Source organism: Perna viridis, chromosome 10 (genome assembly GCF_037379345.1).
Source record: "Perna viridis isolate PV_CMFRI_1.1 ecotype Kerala chromosome 10, ASM3737934v1, whole genome shotgun sequence".
Classification (NCBI taxonomy): domain Eukaryota; kingdom Metazoa; phylum Mollusca; class Bivalvia; order Mytilida; family Mytilidae; genus Perna; species Perna viridis.
Window position 1 is genome coordinate 6,950,121 of NC_142454.1, and position 25,595 is coordinate 6,975,715.

The 25,595-nt window shown below is 33.6% G+C and overlaps 1 protein-coding gene across 4 annotated transcripts in view; it reads right to left on the reverse strand.

Moving 5' to 3' along the window:
- Nucleotides 1–25,595, reverse strand: part of LOC148604320 (uncharacterized) — a 114,415-nt gene that overhangs the window by 58,652 nt on the left and 30,168 nt on the right. For all 4 annotated transcript variants that reach the window (XM_088547846.1, XM_088547847.1, XM_088547849.1 and 1 more), the window contains 6 exons: nt 13,873–14,113; nt 12,683–12,814; nt 9,009–9,137; nt 5,818–5,884; nt 5,081–5,213; nt 1,589–1,723 (listed from right to left, as the gene is read on the reverse strand). In XM_088547846.1, coding sequence (XP_088403972.1) covers nt 1,589–1,723; nt 5,081–5,213; nt 5,818–5,884; nt 9,009–9,137; nt 12,683–12,814; nt 13,873–14,113 — 837 coding nt within the window. The remainder of the gene's footprint in view (nt 1–1,588; nt 1,724–5,080; nt 5,214–5,817; nt 5,885–9,008; nt 9,138–12,682; nt 12,815–13,872; nt 14,114–25,595) is intronic.

Consider the following 25,595-nt stretch of genomic DNA (forward strand, 5'->3'; position numbering starts at 1 on the left):
CGGAAGAAAATTTATGAAAATCGCAAAGCAACAAAAACTTACAACATGCAAGAAGTTGAGTACCACAGGGCCTAAAGCTTACATATGGTACAATCTGAAGCTGCATATCAAATATTGAATTGTTTCTGCAAGAGCTACAAGGTTACAAACCACGAAACTGAAACTGCATACCAAATTTAAATTTTTAAAGTTCAGATTTAAAAGACGTAAAGTAAAAAAACAAAAGTGTTTGAATTTCTCATACCATAGAACAAGAGAAAATAGGCAGGAAATGGTTCACTTTTAACAGGAGAAAATAGTCAGGAAATGTTAAATTTGAACAGGAAAAAATAGTCAGGAAATGTTTCACTTGAACAGGACAAAATAGTCAGGAAATGTTAAATTTGAACAAGAGAAAATAGTCAGAAAATGTTAAACTTAAAACAAGAGAATACTCAAGGAATGTTTAACTTGAGGGAATATTTTACTTGATCACCTAGTTTATCATTCAATTTAAACATGAAGTTGCACATTTTATCATGCTAGGCATCCCCTCACTGATACAGGAAGTTGGAATCAAAGAGCAACCATGTATACCCTATCTTTATGAAGCCACACACCAAATTTGAAATCAATCTTTCCATTTGGAGCAGAGATAATTGTGATGAAATTCAGACAGACAGATTGATAAACAAATTAATTCCACTCGATGAGTGTGGGTATAATTTATCACATTGGTCATAACTATAGTTATCAAAACAAAATGTAAAGAAAAATAAGGATCTGAAATCCGAAGTTTATTTCCTAAATAATCATATAAAATAATAACAAAAAAAAACAAGCAGTAAATTGATACTTTTATACGGTAATGAAGAGCAAAAACCTATAAATGGGTGTTTCTTTTGTTTGAAAAAGGATAAAATAGGACTACATTAGTATCTATTTTTGGTTTTAATTTGTCCAATAAATTGTCAAATCCTTAGAGACATTGACTTGGGGGAACTTTATCAAGTTTTATTACAGTCAAAGAGTGAAGTGATTTCCCATGATATACTAACCATTGAAAATTCCATTACTTTTTCAAGAACAAATTCAATTACACATTTTTAAAACTAATTACTGCATTCTACACACAAGCTTTACTGTAGGCCCAACCTTCACATAAAGTTTTCATCAAACTCAATGGAACAGTTTAGGAGAGACAGAAAATGGACAGACTGACAAGGTGATTCATTTATGCCCAAAACTGCAGATATAATATTCAGAAAACAAACAGAAGTTGCCTTCTCCTAAGACAAAAATATTATCTTAATTCTTTAAACTGTTTTTGATAAGCCTTAATTAACTATTGAGTAACAGATGGACAGACAGGAGGACAGCGGTACCAGTATCATTTGTCCTATGGTGGGTGTTTAATGCATACTAATATACAAACAAAACTGCTCTATCCAGTATCTTAACTTGATGAAATACCAGTACAAAAACTAACCTTGCCCTAGAAAAACTGACAGACATGATTAATATACAGTAAAGCCTCTTACAAATTAATAACAAAGGTTACCTAAATTAATATGACTGTTAAAAAATAGAGTAAAAAATCCATAGTCACCTTGAGATTACCTAGTGATTGCCAATGGAGGTTGAGGAAGATTTTAATACCTCTGATGGCACCATCCTCAAAACATGTCTGTACTAGAATGGCAATCAGAAATATCACTGGTAGAGGGAATGATATGTATGCCACCTAAAATAGAAATTAAAAGAAATGTAAACAGATTCTGCATGAAACTCATCAGGAATTTACTGAAACTAGAAAAATAAACCTACAACATTACAATGCATACAATAATGATGTTCAGGGAATAATGTTGATAAAACACATGACGAAGAAATAGACAAGGAAATTAGAACTTCCCATTTTTCCATAGGTATTTAAAAGTAGTGTCTGATAGAAATTCTAATTCTATCCCTTGAACATCATCATTGTATGAGCTGTAATGAGTTAAAGTTTTACTCTAGCTATCAATGCTCAATTCTGAGAACTATGGCAGCCCCAGCTTCTTAGGTAAATTGACACTACATGAGGCAATGAATCATATAGATCTCATCTAAAAGTTGTTGTATATTGAAAGGAAGCTAACAAAATATGAGATACAAAAGAATTCTTCAAGAATTTCTGCATTTGAACAGATCAACAACCCTGACTTAAAATTCTTGATCAAGATTGATTAATTGATTGATTGATTGATTGATTGATTGATTGATTGATTGATTGATTGTGGTTTCACATCCTATTGAATATATTTCATGTATTTCAGGAAGAGAGCATTTTACCAACTGACCCTGCTTTGAACTAGTCTGACAAAGTGAGTGGGAGTTATACTGTGCTAGCTTGCAGAAGCAACAATTAGTGAGTACACTTCACTTCACTTTGACACACTATTCTGATTTTGAGTCAACCAGTTGTCCCATTATCTCTGATGTGTCCTCATCAAGAAATGATAAAAAATAGGGAAAAATCAAAAACATTACAAAGTATAACAGCCTTTCGATTCACTTGAACATAAAAGCAAATCAGATGGTGTAACAGAAGTCATCACATGAAATCCTAACATAGACATTACAGAAAAACCTGTCTAAACCAAACACTTTATAAAGTCCCTTTATAAAAAATTAAGGAGGTAGACCTAGGGCAAGGGACATAACTCTTGAAATCAGTGTCATGTTTGTATCATATTCAATTTTACCAAAGTATATACAGCTTTCCTTTAAACAGAATGAAATCAATTCAAGTTACTTAGATGCTTACATGAGATTGATGTAAAATGCTGAATACAAATGTTCCAGTATTTAGTAAGAGTTGTGTCCCTTACCCTAGGTCTACCTCCTTAAATGTATTTTTGACCAACTCATGTATTAACCAAAACATTTTTAAGTTCAAAAGTGGTTCTGTATTATCAGGTTTCAATGTATTACAAAGTTATTCACAGATCCAAGAGATAATCCATGTACATCTAAAGTACAGTGGGTTACTGTAAATTATATTACTTCCAGAAATGCTAAATTTTCTTAATCAAGACAAAGTTAAACTTGACAGAGCCCTAATTACATAAACCAAACTATTTTTTTTGTGAATATATTTGTATTTTTTTGGTTTAGAATGTCAGTCCAATTTTGTGACTATTTAATATCATGTTAACTCTAGGCTAGAAACCACTAATTCCACTTCCCAGAAGCTTCAATGCTAATTTCACAACATTCAGTGGCTTCTCTGGACTTTACCTCAACTTTAACCTGCAGAGGACTATATATCACCATGATTCTACATATATCAGCTCACAATCCTCAGAACGGCATGTAGGGTTAGCAGACTTGCAGTGTAGTAATGGTCACCAGAAGTGAAGGGTCTACTATACTGAACCTGGTCTTTATTGCACTAGCTCAAAGAAGCAAAGCCCACAGGTAGGCATGCAATCCCAGACTATAAATGGCATGGGAAATCCCAGTGTTTTCACAATATTGGGGTGGAGATTAGGCTTTTACAGCACAAGAAGAAAAATGCACTTATAAAATGTACAGAAATCTTTTTCCTTTCAGAAATAGTTTTAATTTTTGAAATAAAATGAGAATTTTTTTCATAGCGCTATGAGGAACAGGAGGTAATTTCTGCGTAGGACTATTTTTGCGAACATTCTAAATATTTGACTTATTGTAGCTGCAGAAAATACTTGGTCACTTTTGAAAAATTCATTTTTAACCATTTAGCTACTTAACAAAGTGTAAATATTTTAAGTTTAACAGAAAAAATGTTCATTATTCTTCCTTTCCCAAATGAGACCACCAACCAGGTGTTGGTGGGTTATGTCCCATTCAAAACTTGCTAAAAATGCTTGCATTCCATATATATGAAAAATGAGTATTCTAATACAAAGAGACTTATATGCGGCAATTTACTTTCAGTATTTTTCTTACTTCCAAAATTACAACAAGAGGCTCCAAGGAGCCTGAATCACTCACCTGCCAAGAGTTGTCCAAAAATTTTGACTCAAGAAGACTTTGGTAGGACTTATCATAAGGATCATTTCAGCAATAGAGAGTTTCTTTCTATCTATTAAAGTTTTCAAGATATTGGCTGAAAACTGTTACTAAACTAATGGTTTTGGAGATATAAGTGAAAAATTACTGTCTGACCCCTATGTTATATTTTTAGTGACAGCAGCCATGTTTTTTGATGGATCAAAACTCCCCACATCAGTTCTATGCAGGATACCCAAAGGAACATTCATACCATGTTTGATTCCAATTGGTCTTGTGGTGTCAGAGAATGAGAGTTTTGAAAAATTGTTAACAGATGGACATTGACAACGACGGACGCCAAGTGATGGCAATAGCTCACACAGCCTTTGGCCACATGAGCTAAAAATAATAAATTGCTTTTGAAAATAAGTTGGTTCACTGCAGTCATTTGGTTTAAGAGCAAAACGAACATTTATGTTTGCTAATGAAACAAATACCTAATCATGTAGAAAGAAGATCAAACTTTCTCCTATTGATTTCAGCCTGGTGTAAATATAACAAAGTCAGAAAAAATATTTATTTCAATAATCTTCTTACAGAATTATTACAATATATGCTTGGTACACAGGAAAGTTTTGTGTCAAAAATAACACTCAATTTTTATGAATAAAGGGAAAATGAAATAGTCTTAATATCAGAAAAAGTCATGTTTACAGGAGTAAATAGGTTGGAGATGTAAATATCAAATGATGTTTTAAACAAAAAAAGCTGGTAAATATTACTGATACAAACTGTAGGGAAAATTTGAAATACTTTAATATTACCAGTAATCACTTATAGTATTCAGAAGAAGTCAGGTGTAATAACTAATCAGTGGCTGTCATGTGACCAAAGAAAAGCCAATTAAAATTATCGAACATGGTCCAGGCAAAAAAGTAGCACTCCATGTTTCCAATCATTCTCTTCAGACAGTTTGACTGTACAAAAACTTATATAAATAAGATTGACCATGGCTGAGCCAGAAATAAGACAAGCATTAGTCTTCTGTGCTCCCCATAATTCAATTCTGTTAGACTATACATACCTTGCCAATGGACTGTGGACCTCTGATGATAATAAAATAGACCATGGCCCAGGCCAGCAACAAGACAAGCAATAATCTCCACTGTACAGTCCCAATGGTCTGTAAATTGTCTGATATGTTCAATACTGATTTACTGCAAAAGATAAAAGAAAATGACCAAACCCTGTTGTTTCATTCTGTAAGACTAGAGGGAAGTGGTTTCTACTAAAAGCCATTAGATCATACTTTGGTTTCAGGCTATCATCTGTAAATTTTACACCCAATGCATTGAAATTATAAAAAAAAATTATAATATTCATTTTGTATTCCTTTTGATTAAATGCCCCTAATTTTAAGTCAACTCGACCTTTACAGTTAAAAAATATTGTCTTTTTTTACTACATATACTAAATATCTTATACATATATTATGTTACTTCTACTCTTTGACTGTTTTTTGGCAGGTGTAAAATTTTGTGATTTTGAAGAAAAAAGGTATATAAAAAATGTTGGAGTTTTTAATTTTAAGAATGAAAAGTGGTACACTAAGTACATAAGCCTAAACAAATGTTTTGTGGAATTAATTTTGATGTTTTTAGAAAAAGCACTAAAATACACCTAATTCAGCATTCGGTGAAAATACCTGCTTTAAGGTACATGTATGTTATCTCAAAATAATTCATCATTTCATCCCGACACTTTTATAGTATCTTAAGCTACATTTATTTTGATCATGATATTTCTATAATTGGTGCTTACTAAAAATAGGATTGTTCCAATAAGGTTTCGTCTGTGACATTTAGGAAGGTACCATTTGAGGAACAATCTGTAAACAAAAATAATGTTGACATTTTACACGATTACGACTAAAGGTGACATACCGTTCTAGCTCAGTTATCCTTTAATCACATTGTATAGTGAGAATAGATATGAAGGATACTTGTCCTGTCTCCTTTTCTCAACCAGTGATTTACCACCATATATTGACAGGGGAGGATACAGGATCTCAGGTTAGGGGGGCCTAAATAGAATTAACAAAAATTGGTGGGTAAAATATGTGAAAAATCAAGGGGGGGGCATACGTCCAGCATGCCCATCCTTGGATCTGTGCCTGTGTCAATGATTTTTCCTCCATTTTACAATTCTTTTTTTTTTCAATTTAGTTGGAGACATTGTGTTTCCTACAGATAATTTTTTATTAAAACTATTTCTCAAGTCTCTATCATAAATGTTGGAAATCTAATTTTATTATCTTGAGTGGAAAAATGATTTAAACCAAACAACTACATCAGTGACGTCATGGGCAAAAATAGCAATTATAGATTTATCTTTATTAGCAATTGAAAATAATTATTTCGGCTACTCAAATTTTTCTTTGGTTAACAACTAAGGCTGCTTCTTGTACAGTATTCATATAACTGGCCTCTGTATGCAGTATTCTAGGACTTTCAGAAATTGAGGTTTCCTTGGGAAAAATCCATATAAAATCAACTTTCCCACAGTTAATGACTACTTTCCTAACAAAACAAATCCTTACAGCATATGAAGTTTTCAAATTTCACTTGCCCTGGATAACGGGAAATAGGAATCCTAGAACACTGTATATGTCTTGTTTCGGTTTCACCTTTAGTTTATTTTGATGTTATAGAGTATATTGGGTCAACTCTTTTGCTGTATCTCTGTATAATGATGTTTTGGGGCTAACTGCAGCCTGTCCTGTGGTGTGAGGGTTTCCTCGTTCATTGAAGACCAATGGGTGGCCTTGGGCTGACATTTTCATCCAGGTGGGGTTGTCGTCTCCTTGACATATTCATCATACCTATTCTCATTATATATATTATTAGCCAAGAACCATATTCATATACACTCTTGTGTACAATTAAAGAAATTTTAAACAATAATGCCGTACATTAATAGTGTTGTGAAAAAAAAACCTCTTATAATTAGAATTACATTGCTACCTTTACATCAATCCTGTAGAATAATATTACAAATAGAATATAGAACAACATATCTAATATTGTCACCTTGACAGATATATAGCACAGTTTTGATATGGAAGTCTTACTTTGAAACTAATGCCAATATGCGATGAATTTAAATCTATAACTATTTATGGCGCCAAGTACATGCTGGTTATATATTTTCAAACAGATAGCTATACAGAAAATAAAGATGTTGGACCTTTTATGCTGGAGTAAAATTTGTAGTAATTGGTAAGTTCAAAGAATTATTTTTTTTTCAATATAAGTTTTGACACTAAAAATGTAATTTTTTAATAATAAGAAAATGAATTTTTGATGTAAAGAAACATAAAAAGTTAAGATAGGGCACTTTATAAAATGCCAACAGGGGTTCAAATTTACTTCAATAGTAGAAGGTCTAGAGCTTTTTCAAATCAATGGTGCACTAGGGGATACTCAAAAATCCACTTTCAAGTATCTATTAATAGGATTGAAGGTCCAGGACCAAGGTATATTTTGTTTCAAAAGTGGAGATTCCTTGACCTTTGACCGCCACTAATTTGAACCCTTGTGCCAATAGGTCAACAAAACAACCATTATAAATCTCTACAATCATTTATAACAGGCATGGAAATGTATTACTTATATAATCAATAAAGTCATACAGTGTAGCTATTGCACTAATGAAACAAGATGCTCCCAGAAGCCTGAATCGCTCACCTGGTTGAATTTTGCCTTTCAAGGGCAATAAATTAATTAAGTTGTCCAACAATTTTGACTCAAGAAAACTTTGATAGGACTTATCACAAGGATCATTTCAGTAAATGAAAGTCTAAATCTATCATAGTTTTCAAGACATTGGCTGAAAACTGTAAAAAAAAAAAAAAAAAAAACATCATTGTCCCATCAAGGGCAATAACTATTATAAGAAGGCGTCTGACAAATTTTATGCCTGAAGACTTTTGTAGTCCTAAAAATAAGGATCATTTCAGAAATTGAAAAAATTAAGCTAAACCTAACGGTTTTGGAGATATATGCGAAAAACTACTGCCTGACCCCTATGTTCTATTTTTAGTAACGGTGGCCATGTTTTTCAACAGATCAAAAAATCTCACTTCAATTCTATGCAGGATATCCCAAGAGACACTTATATTGAGTTTTGATTCAATTGGTAAAATAGTGTTAGAGGAGAAGATTTTTGAAAGAAATAACATTAAAAATAGCAAAAAACTTTGAAAAAGGGCAATAACTTAAACATGGGTTAATAGATTAAAATGAAAATTTGACCGTAGATAGATCTCATCATGCTGAACACTTTTACTCCTTTCAAAATGGGCTATACCTAACCATTTTGGAGATATATGCAAAAAACTACTGTCTGATCCCTATGTTCTATTTTCAGTAATGGCGGCCATGTTTTTCGACGGATCAAAAATCCCCACACCATTTCTATGCAGGATACCCCAAGAAACATTCATACCAAGTTTGGTTCTAATTGGTCAAGTAGTTTCAGAGGAGAAGAGTTTTGAAAAATTGTTAATGACGATGGATGATGACAGACGCCAAGTGATGGCAATAGCTCACATGGCCTTCGGCCAGGTGAGCTAAAAAGTAAAAAGATTGCACAAAAATGATACATTATACTTTTGCACATAGACAAAATCAGTAACACATAAAAAAACAAAGACAATACTTCACATCTACTGTAAACAGGGAAATTTTTGCAGCATCTTTTTCTCGTGGTTACTGCTAAAAATCTGCTTTATGCTCTTTTTTGGAGTTTTGGATTCACAATTGTTCATCAAATTGTACTGTTATGAACTTCGAAGAAATATTTGTGACAGTTTAAATTTGCATTTAAAATCTTTGTGCAAAATTTCACAGTTTACAGTATCATGTATTCTTTTAATCAATTCCAGTCTTTAAACAAGTTTCCCTTTATTTACTTAACTTAATGATAATGTGCATAGAAATGTGTCATCTTACCTGAATTAATGCAGTTCAATGGGAGTGGTGAATGTAGAGACATAAAAAACATGAAGAACGACCAAACTGTTGTAATATTACAGCAAAAACTGATAGCAGCAGATACACAAACAGCACAAACACCTATACCTGAAACAGACAACATCATCATATCATCCCAAAATCAATACCTGAGTTAGAAACATCAATGTATCAACCCAAAATCATAACCCAAGTTAGAAACATCTATGTATCAACACAAACCTAGACCTGAAATAGAAAGCACCATCTTATCAACCCAACCTACACCTGAATTAGAAAAAAAAATCATAGTATCAACCCAAAATCAATACCCGAGTTAGAAACTTCCATGTATCAACACAAACCTAGACCTGAAATAGAAAACATCATTGTATCAACCCAAAATCAATACCTAAAAAAGAAACATTAATGTATCAACCCAAACATATACCTGAAATAAAAAACATCATCATATCTATTGGAAAACAAAAAAAAATAGTGTGTTATGTGTAAAACAGTGCACAGGACAACATAACATGATAAACACACCCTATGCTTTTTTCAGAGTTTCTGAAATAAAAAAAAAAACAGGAGAAAAATTATAAACAAAAACATGTATTCTACAACCAGGACAAGCAAAGTGAGCTGTGTATAAAAGGACAGAAAATACAGACATATTTAAATTATAAACATTTGAATATTTCACATGTCAGCCAGTCTCTTATGAGGAGATGTACTTAACATGAATATGAAGACAACAATATCTTAGTTAAACCCAAACAGCTGTTCATACTTTGGCCTAAAGCATGTCTATTTTGATGAAGATATTATAATTTTATTAACAATAGGTTCTGGTCCCTAATGACAACATGTTCTGTAACTGTTCTACCTTCCTATTATAAATAATTATTACTCAGAAACTTAATTATTGAAATTTGAAAGTAGATAAGACTGTTGAAACACAAAGTGTGGTTAACCACAGCCATGGATGTCAGAGGGCTACCCAGATAACAGCCACTATTGCCAGGAGAAATCTCAGCACTTTTGTACTGAGACTCAGTACACAAGAACTCTACTACGTAATAGGCAGTAATCAAAACGAATAGTCAAAAGAAAATGGCAATATCAGGGTAACAACCAGAAAGTTGAAAACCACAACAATGGTTCTGAATAGGTACAAGCACAAAAAATGAAAGAGTAATCAAGGGAACCAAGATTATAGCAGTAATCAAAAGAATGTAATCCAGGAACAAAAGACCAGACATGGAAAACAGATATACACAAAAAAAAGAACATGAAATTACTAAAATCATACATACAAAGTAACAAAAGCAAATGAGCAACTCGGACTCCACTAAAAGTGGGAGCATGGACCATGTGCACCGGTAGGGTAAGCGTCCTCTGCTTTTCTAGAAATACCCGCCGAGTTGCTCATAGATTTATAGAATTCACTAACAGAAACATTTACATGTACAGTAAACATGTATACTTAGACCAGAAAAACTGACCTGATTAATAAGATGTTACAACATACAGGTTAAAAAAATTAGTTTAAGGACTGAAATTATCTATACTATAAGCTCCTTGGATATTCAAAAGTCCAATTTGACAAGCTCTATTTTTTAATTTGAGAGAGGAAACATCTAAATGCCAGCAAAGTACTTATTTTTATAAAGTAGAAATGTGCCATGTCATTCTGTTTTGGTCATGTGACCAACAAGAATTTCTGTGATTCCCTTTACAGGTTAAGTTACATTATAGGTAGAGAGGCAACATTGAACAATGAGACACTCTACCTCAACCAGTGCAGTTTCCTCCTACTCTTCAAAGAGGCAACATCCCACTCTACATCAATCAGTAGAACCCCCTATGTACTTGTCCTTATTTCTGAATCCTCAGAGAAGCAACAGCCAACAGTGAGGTAGTTTATATCAATCAGTAGACCCTCCTCTTTACTTGTCCTCACTTCTGATTTCTCAGAGAAGCAACAGCCAACAATGAGGCACTCTACATCAATCAGAAGAACTTCCTCTTTACTTGTCCTTTTTACAGAATCATTAGAGAAGCAACAGCCCACAGTGGGGCACTCCATTACCCACAGTAGATACATTGTTTCCTATTGGAGTAACTACATGTACTTAGTATCAATTGTGATGTTTTTAGTATGACTAGGCCAGGAATTCAACATATAATCTGTTTTACCATACACCACAAAAGTGATTTTCACTTCTTAATCTGACATAATATACTACATACTTGAAATATCTGAAGAGAAATTTCAAAAGTCAATTCATAGCTATCAGCAAGACGTTATTCTAAAAATTTGTAGGACTTTGCTGAAAACTAAGCATCTTTCTTTCTCAGAATTTGAGCATTTCATTTACATTGTCTTCTTTATCATGAATATATAAAGAAGTTATGGCCATACAATGTAGTTTCATGCACAGAAATTCTCACAGAAAATATATAAGCACTAACTAGCTGACCACATCAAGTACAATAAAAGTCACAATTTAATTCTATTTTCTGTTAAAATCGTTTATCAAGAAAATTATATTATTTATTAATATTATTCTAAAATAAGTTCATACTGATCACATGTGATATCCATGTAATATCTTTTGGGTAAAGGTTATCTGTATACAGTTACACCTAAAAGAATAAATATAGAAGTCTGGCTGAGGCCTAATATTACTAAATAGAGCCAATATAAAAACACATATTTAAATGATAACTTTGTCTGGAGGTCTGAAGATAATTAAATTGGGTCAAGATTAGCTGTATTGGGCTGAGACAACACCAATACCCAATATGGCTTGCCCAAAGAAATGACATTTCCATAAATCAAATATCAAGTTAATCTGTAAATCATGTCTAAAAAATAAAAAGTCTGACCTATTGAAAGACACAGGATGAGAGACCAAAAATAGAACCTTAAACTAGTCTCTATCAGATTTATCAAAAGGTGTCAAAAGCTGACTAAAACAAATCCTATATTCACGTAGAATAAATCAGAGATATCCGAACTAACATCGAAATGCAGTCTGGGTTTTTCGGTTTTTGGACAAACCATTTAAACGTAAAGAACATCTCCTAGCAACACGATCACTGTAAACATGGCCGACTTTTGACAATGTAAATATTAGGACCGAGAATTAAAATCTCACCAGAATTTAACGATTCAATGTTAAGGGAAAAGCCGTTTGGCTAAACGAATGAGCAAATCATTTAAGACAATTTAAACGATGGTAGGTGTCAATAAAGTCGTGGGAAATATTTTTATTCAAATTTTAACAGTATCTTATTTATGTGACGTCGAGTATAGTCAGGAAGACAAATACAGGATTAATATAAAAAGCACACTAGTACATTTCAATGTACTCTGGATTTAGCAAGTATATTTTCTGAAGTGCTTTAATTTTCTAATTGACTGTAAAACCTTTTACTATGTCAGTTTTATCTGTGTATTATCCAGTTCTTTCTGTATTTAAAATGTTTTAATGGTAATTTTTTTTCTTCTGAGGTCTCATGGTAACTCCTATCAAAGAAATTGGATTTAATAACCCCACAAACAGTTAAAAAATGTTTCAAGTGTTGTGCCAACATAGCCTAGATAAAGACTGGAATGGGCACAGATATAGTACTGGCTGCTGCAGCTATTTTAAAATATTTACCTTTCATCAGAGGAACTACACCCCATGCAGTTATTGGACCACCTCTAGCATACTGTCCAAGTATAGTCTCCAGATAGAGTAATGGGAACCCAAACACCAACATCAGTACAAGATAGACTATCAGGAATATACCTACAACGCCAAAAAAATATAGTAAACAAAAATAGAAATAAAACCATAAGTCATAATAAATAAGTTTTATATAGTTTATATAAAGTTTATATAAGAAAAGATAGTTTGATATGATCGTTTTCCTCAAAATCCATTTAAAGGATTTTCAGTCTGTTGATGTAGATCACATTTAAAATTAGAACCCCCTAAAATACTAAGGCTTCATTCTTTGAACTCAGGGCTGCAGTGTTGTAACTCCTTTGATAAAGACAAATACATTGGTGCTGTATTTGGTTTCCTTTATCAATATATTTGGTTTTTAAACTTCATGAAAAAAACTGATTTAAGAAATAATTCCTAGACGCTGGGCTACATGCTTATTTTACCATGGGTAAGCACTATATTTATCTTATTTTTCACCAAGTATTAGCGGTAAAATCTTGAAAATTATTGTGCCTATCCATGTTAAAACAAGCATATAACCATATAGCATAGGAATTATTTCTTAACTCAAATTTTGTTCAAGAAGAGGCCAAAACCAAAAATAATGATAAAGGAAGCCAAATCCAGCACCAATGTATTTGTCTACATCAAATCTTTAATCTAACACTTTGTCCAAGTATGGTATCTGTTCCCAATAACTTTTTTTATGAAATGTTTGAATTTGTGCAGTTTAATTATCTGAAACCATTATTCCTAGGACCAACAAGAACTTGCAAATCTGTTTAACGTTAAATACTTCTTGTGGGATATTCTCCACCATTGACACTGTCTAATGTGATAAATTGTTATGTAAAAGCAAATTTTTATGTAAAAAGTCAATTATTTAGTATTTTTCACAGAAAACAGAATAATTTTAACCAAAAACCTATAACAAATCCTAAATTTTTATTTGTGAGATTCTTAATTTTTCATTGATTTTGTGAGTCTCCCTATAACGTAGGAAGGATAATACGTATGTTTGCTGTTAACAGAACTGTGCCCTCCTATTGTTTGTAAGTAGTTTGAGTATCAATTTAGCATCAAGGGTTATTGTATCATAATAATATATTATCAAGGAAATATTCTTTTTTATATACCTCCTCCATATTTAGCAGACAGATAAGGAAATTTGATAAATGTCTCATAACTGGTGACAAAACCACAACAGGCAAACATATACTCTATCTTCCTATCCCATCCTATATGTTCATCTAGTCTGGCGGAGGCTGTTTCAGGGTTAACTCCCCTGTCAGTATCTGTGGGAATGTCTGTTTCATCATCATCATAGTCTATATTGTCATCAATACAGTTAGCTTCCATGTGTGTTGCTTGAGATTCCTAGAAAGATATATAGTAGAACATAAGAAAGGACAATAAACTTTGTTAAATAGTGAACAAACCAATTCAAAGAAAGGAATGCTGGACTATCATCCACACTCCCCGCCCCCTTGAAAAAAAATTGAGAAAAACAAGAAATCATTGAGATGGTATCCATCACTGTGGGCCCGGCTATGTCATCTAAGCCATGTATACTATTGGATTTGGGAAAAGCTTACCAACTATAAATTATCAAACCACAAACCAAATATCAAAATCCCATAAAAAAAAGGCAAAAAAGTTGCAGCCCAGACACCAGAAATTTGATTGACTAATTGTTGGTGTTTAATGCCCGAGCAGTAATATTTCAGCTATATCCAGGCGATGAATATGAAATGGAAGATAAAGTAAACATAAAATGATGATGAAAAAAAAATAATATAGTAAAAAAAATAGTACGGTTGACAAATTTACATTGCCACTGGAAATAGGGAGGGGGTAGGGTCTGGCAATTTAGCCTCCTCTAATGGAGTGTTAAGGTTCCTACTCCTATCGAATACCACAGCAGGGTTCTTTTATGTGTGTGGAACGTGCCATCTTTCCCAACATATTAAACCACCACAGTTTGCGGTCAGGCTTTCTGTATTATGGCCTGACAACCCAAGCACGCAGCATGCCAGGGGTACCCCATTCTACCGCCTTGGGCACACAACCCAGTTGCTCTGTGGGCAGAATGTCCTAGACCCTGGTCAGGGTTCTGAGCACTATTTAGTTGTCTTTAACAGCAAGCTTAGTGCTGCTGCGGGCCTATTCTTTTGACACCTGGACCAGAACGGGCAATTTGACCTTAATGTCAAAGTTATAGGTCATAGGCTCTTATCCATGGTCTGTGACACATTGCCTTACAATGATCTCCCCATATGCCAAATATCAAAAATCCATATCAAATGACCAAAAAAAAATAGGAATTTGACCTTGAGGTCAAAGTTCAAGGTCATAGGCCACTATCCATGATCTTGACACATGGCCTTAAGGGAGTCTACCTACATGCCAAATAGCAAAACCCTACATCGAAAGACAAAAAAGTTACAGCCCAGACACAAGTCTGTCACTGAAAAAACAGGAATTTGACGTTGAGGTCAAACAAGTTCATAAGCCACTGCCCATTGTATGCGACACATAGTTTTTAGGTGATCTACCTGCATGCAAAATATCAAAAGCCTACATGGAAAGACAAACAAGTGCCTGAATTGCACATTCTACTAACTAAGCAAGTAAAGGTATCATGGTTTGTTACCATGTTTGACACAAAATTGCTGTAAAAGAGCATGTATTGATGAATGCTGTATGTTCACCTGAGTACTTAAGGCACTGTAAAATGTTGGAAAATGACAAAATAATCTATTTCAGGGGTCATAACTCCTACATTGGGCGACAAATCATTTTGAAAATTTCGGCATCGTTCCCTCTTCTGAACAATATTTTCCTCAATCAGAATTCTGCTTAATTCAATGGTTTTTTAGTTTTGCAAACTATTTTTTTACCTATATATTTTATTTTTAGTAACAGTGGCCATGTTTTTGGACATTTCAAAAAAAAAATTAAACAATCTGTATGGGCAGAATACCCTAAGGAACAATCTTACCTAGTTTCATTTGATTCTGAATAGAAGTTTCAGAGAAGAAGATGTTTAAAATAATAACATAATAATAATAAACCCAAAAAAATGTAAAAAGGGCAATAACTCCAACATATGTTAACAGATTTTCAATAAAACTGACCACAGATAGATCTCATCATGCTGAACACTTTTACCCTTGTCAGAATTTGATTAAACCTAACTGTTTTGGAGAAACACATGGAAAAGTGCTGTCTGACCCTTATGTTCTATTTTAAGTAACGGGCCATATTTTTTGACAAATCAAAATCAAAGCACAAAATTTGTGCTGGAAAAATGATTAACAACAACAACAACGTCTAAGACTGACAATGACAACGGACGCCAAATGATGGCAATAGCTCACATGGCCTATGCCTAGGTGAGCTAAAAAGTTACAACCCAGACAGGAGTTTGAAATGGACAGGCAGACAGACATACAGATCACTATAGAGCAACCAGCACTTTTCGTGGCGGTACCTTAATAATTTTTCACTACTTGCTTGGCTTTGTATGGCCTTTAATTCTATTTACACCATACATAACCAGAAATTCTATATCAATTTATATTATCAAGTTTTATGACAAGGTTATTGATACTTCCTATATAAACTCTAACCTGGGGGTTGTGAGATTATTTAGTCTTTTATAGTGTCATTGAAATAAATCAATTATTGATAAAAAAATTTTTTTTTAAATATATTAAAAGCAGGCCACAAAAATCACATCTGTAGTGGTAAACCCCATAGAAAATTACATAGGAATACTATTGGATTCCAATGATTTCCACTGACAAAAAGACCATGCACTGAAATATCCATGGAAAACAAGTGAAATACCACTGGACTTTACATCAGGTTCACTTGAATTCAATGTTATTTGGTACAACTGGAATCGAAATGATTTTATCGTGCTATAGCTTGGGGCAAAGATAGGTGACATGAATAAGCCATCTCCCTGAAACAATGATAAAATGGAGTCCCTGCAAATTATTTCTTTATCATAAACTTGAATGAAAGGTTAAGGGCAGGGAATGGAGAAAACATTGAGCGACTACATGGAAGAAGACACACAAAAAATACAAATTAAAACTCCTCCTCTACCCAAAACTCAGTGCAAGACAGTCACAGTAATGTCAAGTCCTAAATGCTTTGTTTGACAATTACAGTAATGTCAAGACTAAAATTTACAGTAATGTCAAGATTAACAGTTACAGAATAGTCAATATGATAATTGTTAATCAATTACATTAATGTCAAGACCAAAATCCTTTGTTGGAAAGTTACAGTAATGACAAGACCAAAATCTTTCGACAGTAACAATAATGTCAAAGCCAAAATTTACAGTTGAAACAAACTGTCAAACAAAGGATTTTGGCTTTGTCAAGTCAATGTTATGTCAAGTCCAAAATCATTGTTTGACAGTTACAGTATTGTCAAGTCTAAAATACTTAATTTTTTACATTTCAAATTAATGTCAAGTCTAAAAACCTTAGTTTGACAGTTACATTAATGTCAAGGCTAAAATCCTTGTTTGACAGGTACAGTCAATGTCAAGGTTAAATCTGCATTTGACAGGTACAGTCAATGTCATGGCCAAAAATCCTTTTTTTGACAGCTCTCTTGTCTTACAGAAAAATCTGGAGGCCTAACAGCTTTGCCAAATAGGCTTAAAATTGGTTCAACAGCTATATTTTATGGATTTATCAGGTTTATTTCTGACCAAATGATACCTTTTAACATTGATTTTTTTTTTAAATTTTTAACAATTTTCAGTGAAAAAATTTGTTAAAAAATGCACTTTTTATACCCCTTGGAGGCTCATCTCATTGGTAACCATGAACCAGTGTCATACAAAAGTACACCAAAGGGGAGATAATATAAAAGTTTTCCTAAACAAATTTTAAAGGCTTGTCTTATCAATTCATTAGTTCAAAGTTCCTTTCTAATAAAGTGCTTTCTTCAAAGCTGTTTTTTAAATGTTTAAAATGTTTGGTTGTACTTAATGAGTATTTCCTATTTCACCTCCAAAAACATTAGAGGTGAAATATTTTATTTTACAAACTATATTATTTTGTTCATTCAGAATTTTTTTAAATCCACAATAAAATGTTTAGGAATGGCATTGGAAACAGAGGTAGGGTCAGGAAACAAGAAACTCACAATTAATTTCTTTTGGCCTTACTAACACGGTCCCTTAGTTAAGATAAGCTACTGAAACCAAGACATACAAATATCAACAGTTTGAATTGAAAAATTTTTAGAGGCATTTTGTTTACATTATAATTCAACATTAATCTTAAGGTAGATCATACATATTACATTGGGCACCTTTTTCAGTCATTTTCTCTTTGCAAATTCATAAACATGTTCTTTCAATTACCTTGTAGTACAACATATGATATGTAAACTTTATCTTAAATTATTTCAAAAGGATTTGGTCTGTAAATACACATCAAGTAAAATTACAAACATTTACTCTTTCAAATGAAGATAATTGATAAGAATATGTTCAACAGAAATGTAAAGGGAATTTTTTTTAACAAAATACAGTACAGGAAGAAGTTCAGTGACCTTTAATTATTTTATAAGAATGCTGAGGACTATTAGATAAATTTTCTTTTTCTTTTTACAATTCTAAAAGAAAGTCTACAGGCTATTTTTTTAATTGTGCTTGAAATAAGGAAAAGTTCCTACATACTCTATATAAAGATCATGTAAAAACAGTTACCCTTAACTATCTTGAAATCAAGTTAGAGCGTACATTCAATGTCATCTATAAAAAAAAATCAGGAAAATCTCTAGACAATTAATTAGGTCTAAAATACCTGAAGTCACTATCTCATTATAATCTATGCCAGTATACATGTACCACAATTCAAATCATACAAAGGTCAATGATTGGTGAGTGAAAGGAAGGTCACCAAACCTTGAACCTTCTCCAATATTCTTTTCCATTTGTTTTAATGAGCTGATATTCAGTACAAAGCCATATATTTAAATTGAAAATAATTGAGAATCAGCTATTTAAGAAAAAAATAATTTCTTATATCAACGAAATCAAAATTATTGTTCTTTTTCTAAGGTAAACAGGAGATTACACGCAACATGATGTTAAGTGAAATCACACAGGTATAATCAGGTACCAATCCATATAAACCTAGACAGTGCCAATGGTAGAGGTCATACCAGGTCAAAAGCCCACTGAACAAACAATGCTTTTATAGTTAATAAACACCATATTTTTTATAAAATTATAAGGAAAGCCATTTCTTCCAATGATTTCAAATATTGTATTAATCTACTTAAGAACATGTACTTATGTTAAATGCAGTATAAATAGATACATTGCTTTGTTTGTTTAGTTACACCAGCAAAATTATATTTCCCTTCTGGAAATGGGGTGATTTTTGAGTCAGGTTCTTGCATACCATAGAAAACATACAAACTCATTCTAACTCAGTGCTATTCAACATAAAGAAGGAAATACTGTTAAGTACTCCTCTGTCTAAGAATCAGACAAAATGTGTATGATGTGTGGCACATGAAGGAAAAAAAAGAGGCCCCAGGATCCTGAATCACTCACCTGGTTGAATTTTGCCTTTCAAAGGTAATAAATTTAACAAGAAGTCATCCAACAATTCTGACTCAAGAAGTCTTTGGTAGGACTTACCATACGGATCATTTCAACAACTGAAAGTTTCTTTTAATCTATCAAAGTTTTCAAGATACTGACTGAAAACTCTAAAAAATAAGTCATTATTCTCCTTTCAAAGGCAATAACTCTTACAAGGAGTAGTCTGACAACCTTTATCCTTGGAAGACTTTTGTAGTCCTCATAATAAGGATCATTTCAGCTATTGAAAGAATTTAGCTAAGCCTAATGGTTTTGGAGATATATGTGAAAAACTACTGTCTGACCCCTAAGTTCTATTTTTAGTAACAGTAGCCATGTTTTTTTATGGATCAAAACCCCCCCACATTAGTTTAATGCAGGATATCCCATGAAACATTTATAACAAGTTTGGTATCAATTGGCAGAGTAGTGTCAAAGGAAAAGATTTTTGAAAGAAATAACATTAAAAATAACAAAAATTGTTGAAAAAGGGCAATAACTCCAGCATTGCAAAACGGATTAAGACCAAAATTTAACCAGAGATAAACCTTATTATGCTAAACACTTTTACCCAAAGAAAATTTAGCTAAACCTAACGGTTTGGGAGATATATGCAAAAAACTACTGTCTGATCCCTATGTTCTATTTCTAGTAATGGCATCCATGTTTTTCAACAGATCAAAAATCCCCAAATCATTTCTATGCAGGATATCCAAAGGAACATTCATACCAAGTTTGGTTTCAATTAGTCAAATAGTTCCAGAGGAGAAGAGTTTTGTATAATTGTTAGCGACGATGACGGACAACGACAACGACACGCCAAGTGATGGCAATAGCTCACCTGGCCAAAGGCAGAAATGCAGAAATTTGATTGAATCATCCAAGTACATAAACGTCATATCTCATCAAGGTGTTTGATCAAAGGTTTTCATAACAGAAGCATATACCGGTACTTGGGGCATTTTGCATATGAAGCATAGGCAAGCTGTCAAACAAGAGGCTCCCAGAAGCCTGAATCGCTCACCTGGTTAAATTTTTGCCTTTCAAGGACAATAACTCTAACAAGGAGTTGTCAGACAATTTTGACTCAAAGAAGACTTTGGTAGGACTTATCATAGGTATCATTTCATCAATGGAAAGTTTCATTCTGTCTATAATAGTTTTCAAGATATTGCCTGAAAACTGCTAAAACATAACTGTATGCCTTTCAAGGGCAATAACTCTAACAAGGAGTTTCCAAAAACTTGGATCCCCACAAACTTTGAAGGAAATATCATAAGGATCATTCCAGCTACTAAAAGTTTCCTTCTATCTGTCATAGTTTTCAAGATATTGGCTGAAAACTGTGAAAAAAAATCATTTTTCATCTTTGAAGGGCAACAACTCTTACAAGGAGTCGTCTTTGATCCCTGGAAACTTTTGTGGGCCATATAGACTTAGGCTCAACCTGACGGTTTTGGAAATATATGAGAAAATCTTCTGATTGACCCTCTTGTTCTATTTTTAGTAATATGACAGATCAAAAATCCCCACAACAATTCTATGCAAAACATCCCAAGGAATATTCATATGGCTATTCCAATTAGCCAAGTATTGTCAGAGGAGAAGATTTTTTAAAGAAATAACATTAAAAATAGCAAAAAAAAACATTAAAAAAGGGCAATAACTCCAAGATGCCTCACAGATTAAGGTACCAGTATCGTATTGATATTCTTGAGCGGGTGTACGTCAAAACATGGAGGCTAATAAAATAGAGTTCCTTTTTTTTCTTATTTTTTTTTAAAGAGCTGCATTTAATTTTGAACTTGAATTTTGGCCATATTTAAAGATGTATCCAAGTAGAAAAAATGTGTGATTTTTATTTACAGATTCAAAGACAGGAAAGAGGAAGGATATCCAGTTGATAGGGAGTACTGCAGCACAACAACAATACCAAAGTGAAAGTAGAAAACATGTGCTTTTGACTTCAAGGTTTGATGATTTTCCAATCTTCGTGGACTGGTCTAGGTTTTTTAAGTTAAAATCAAATTTGAACATTTCCTGAAACATGATATATGTATGAAAGTTTATTTGAATCAACTTTTCAATTTTTAAAAATTTTTTGAAACATGCACCGTTAGCATTGGAGCCAATGGAGAAATCTATACGATACTGAGACCTTAAAACAAAAGTTTGACCACAGATAGATCTCATCATGCTGAACACTTTTACCCATGTCAGAACTTGGCTAAACCTAACAGTTTTGAAGATAAATATGAAGAACTACTGCCTGATCCTTATGTTCTATTTTTAGTTTTTGTCATTTTCTAAATTCCAAAATAATTTCAAATTCAAATAATACTTTGCTCATCATGCTCATTCATATGTGGGTCACATTTTTTATTTCTCGATGACATTTTCAGAAACAGCCAATCTCGTATTTTCAAACTTTAAGGTTTATAAAATACTTGTTTTAAAGTATAGCTTATAAAACATTTACCATTCAAGAGTTGTCTTCCCTTTTCCAATTAATATATCTTTAATCATTTATCAACTTATGGAACAAATAACAATATGACTATTTAGAAATGTGATTAGGTCCACATGTTTTTGTCAATTACAACAGAAAAGCGGAATTTGCCAGAGCCAAAAGAATTTAAAAACTTGTTAGCACCCTCAACGGTAAATAATTCTATTCATGTTCTTAAGTTTGAGTTATTGAAATACATGGAATCAATATAGAGTTTAGTTCAATCTTTCTAATTGGAAATGTGTATTCCTTACTTGATGTTATTAGACTTAATTACCAACATGTACATTTATCTGTGCGGATTAATCTGTTTTAGATCTTATCCAATTAGAACCTCTTTTTTTATAGATCTGTCTTCCAAATCAGTTAACTTCATTCATTCAAAAATCACATTGGTACTTCCATATAAGACATTATAAAATCCAGATGTAAAGAAATGAATGGTAGGGGCAGTGGATGACACTATAATTCAAACACTACTTCAGCATTTCATTATTTGAACACTGTTGTGAGATTAAAAGTATAAGTTTCTCATTCGTAAATCACTGACACTGTACATGAGTACTCTAACTTCATAATGCGCTGGTGACTGGATTGTGACCTGCAGTAGTGAAGCTCATACTGTGCTGGTAACTGGACTGTGACCTGCAGTACTGAAGCTCATACTGTGCTGGTGACTGGACTGTGACCTGCAGTACTGAAGCTCATACTGCGCTGGTGACTGGACTGTGACCTGCAGTACTGAAGCTCATACTGCGCTGGTGACTGGACTGTGACCTGCAGTACTGAAGCTCATACTGCGCTGGTGACTGGACTGTGACCTGCAGTACTGAAGCTCATACTGCGCTGGTGACTGGACTGTGACCTGCAGTACTGAAGCTCATACTGCCCTGGTGACTGGACTGTGACCTGCAGTACTGAAGCTCATACTGCCCTGGTGACTGGACTGTGACCTGCAGTACTGAAGCTCATACTGTGCTGGTGACTGGACTGTGACCTGCAGTACTGAAGCTCATACTGCCCTGGTGACTGGACTGTGACCTGCAGTACTGAAGCTCATACTGCGCTGGTGACTGGACTGTGACCTGCAGTACTGAAGCTCATACTGCCCTGGTGACTGGACTGTGACCTGCAGTACTGAAGCTCATACTGCCCTGGTGACTGGACTGTGACCTGCAGTACTGAATCTTAATATAAAGATTCTAGTCAACATAAGTATTTCATAGAAGCAATTATCAATAATGACTGGGTGTCGACCTCATGCTGACCATCTCATATGAGCAATTACAATCAGTTGCGATCGTTAACATGTAAGATAATTCTATGTTCATTGGCATTGTCTACATTCTAAATAATAACCCCTCATTATCACTAAGCAATGTAACAAACCCCCTAATAGTTCACTCATAATACAATGATATACAAGAAGTATTGTCAGTAATGTGGTGTTAAAAGTCATGTGTCAAGTTCTCTAACAAAACAAGGAGATAAATTGGAAAATACTTGTGTGTAATTCTTTTTCAGGTTATACTTGTAGCAGTATTGTTTTAATAACTCTATAAAGATCATACAATGGCTATACATCCAATCAAATGGATACTTCTTAAGTCTAATAATACCACACAGTACATGACACAAGCATTGCCCTCAAAACATTTCTCCCAAGACTGTAATAACTAGAAATACTTTGATCAACTCACAAAGAGAATACCCCTCGCTTCAAATGAACTTAAATGTAAAACAGTCTTGTTTTGACATCATCCAACAGTTTTATATTCATTCATGCACATCTACATACGATACCCAACCTTTCTATAAAATTTCACTAAAATCCCTTGAGCCATTTAGGAGTTGTGCTTACATGGTTTTAACATGTAATACCCGTAATTTGGATTAACTCCAATCTGAGTCCTCCGACAGTAATTATGATCTTTTATGCATATCTATATATGATACCTATTACATCAAAATCCCTTGAGTGGTTTATGAGGACTTATGCTTACAAAAAATATGCACAGACGGACAGACAGACAAACAGACAGAGTGATTCCTATATACCTCCCTAACTTCTTTTATGGAGATATACTAATTAAATGACCGATGGGAAAATTGAGGGCAATAACTTCAGCATTCTGTGTTCTTTGGGTAAAAGTTTTTTTCTAAAAATTCTTAATTAAACAACAATCCCTTTTTTTAAGAAATATGGGCAAACAAATGAAATGGCCCTTGATTTAACTAAGTCGGTATCCAATGATCTTCAACATTGTGTTAAAGTTTGAAAGAAATTTGGTAGAGCCATTCTTAAATTGGTATTATGAAATCCCCATTAACCCTAAGCTCCTATAATTCAAAATTGTTTATGAACAAAAACAGTAGGTAGAATAGAGTCCTAGATGGAACAATTTGACACTACCACTGCTACTGTTAATTCTGTCAGATGTCAAAGAGAAACAAAGGCCAATGTCTACTGTCAGATGTCAAAGAGAAAAAAGGCCAATGTCTCCTGTCAGATGTCAAAGCATAGAGAAACAAAGGCCAAAGTCTACTGTCAGATGTCAAAGAGAAACAAAGGCCAATGTCTACTGTCAGATGTCAAAGAGAAACAAAGGCCAATGTCTACTGTCAGATGTCAAAGCATAGAGAAATAAAGGCCAATGTCTACTGTCAGATGTCAAAGCATAGAGAAACAAAGGCCAATGTCTACTGTCAGATGTCAAAGAGAAACAAAGGCCAATGCCTCCTGTCAGATGTCAAAGCATAGAGAAACAAAGGCCAATGTCTACTGTCAGATGTCAAAGAGAAACAAAGGCCAATGTCTCCTGTCAGATGTCAAAGCATAGAGAAACAAAGGCCAAAGTCTACTGTCAGATGTCAAAGAGAAACAAAGGCCAATGTCTACTGTCAGATGTCAAAGCATAGAGAAACAAAGGCCAATGTCTACTGTCAGATGTCAAATAGAAATAAAGGCCAATGTCTCCTGTCAGATGTCAAAGCATAGAGAAACAAAGGCCAAAGTCTACTGTCAGATGTCAAAGAGAAACAAAGGCCAATGTCTCCTGTCAGATGTCAAAGCATAGAGAAACAAAGGCCAATGTCTACTGTCAGATGTCAAAGCATAGAGAAACAAAGGCCAATGTCTACTGTCAGATGTCAAAGCATAGAGAAACAAAGGCCAATGTCTACTGTCAGATGTCAAAGAGAAACAAAGGCCAATGTCTCCTGTCAGATGTCAAAGCATAGAGAAACAAAGGCCAATGTCTACTGTCAGATGTCAAATAGAAACAAAGGCCAATGTCTCCTGTCAGATATCAAAGCATAGAGAAACAAAGGCCAAAGTCTACTGTCAGATGTCAAAGAGAAACAAAGGCCAATGTCTACTGTCAGATGTCAAAGCATAGAGAAACAAAGGCCAATGTCTACTGTCAGATGTCAAAGAGAAACAAAGGCCAATGTCTCCTGTCAGATGTCAAAGCATAGAGAAACAAAGGCCAATGTCTACTGTCAGATGTCAAAGAGAAACAAAGGCCAATGTCTACTGTCAGATGTCAAAGCATAGAGAAACAAAGGCCAAAGTCTACTGTCAGATGTCAAAAAGAAACAAAGGCCAATGTCTACTGTCAGATGTCAAAGAGAAACAAAGGCCAATGTCTACTGTCAGATGTCAAAGCATAGAGAAACAAAGGCCAATGTCTACTGTCAGATGTCAAAGCATAGAGAAACAA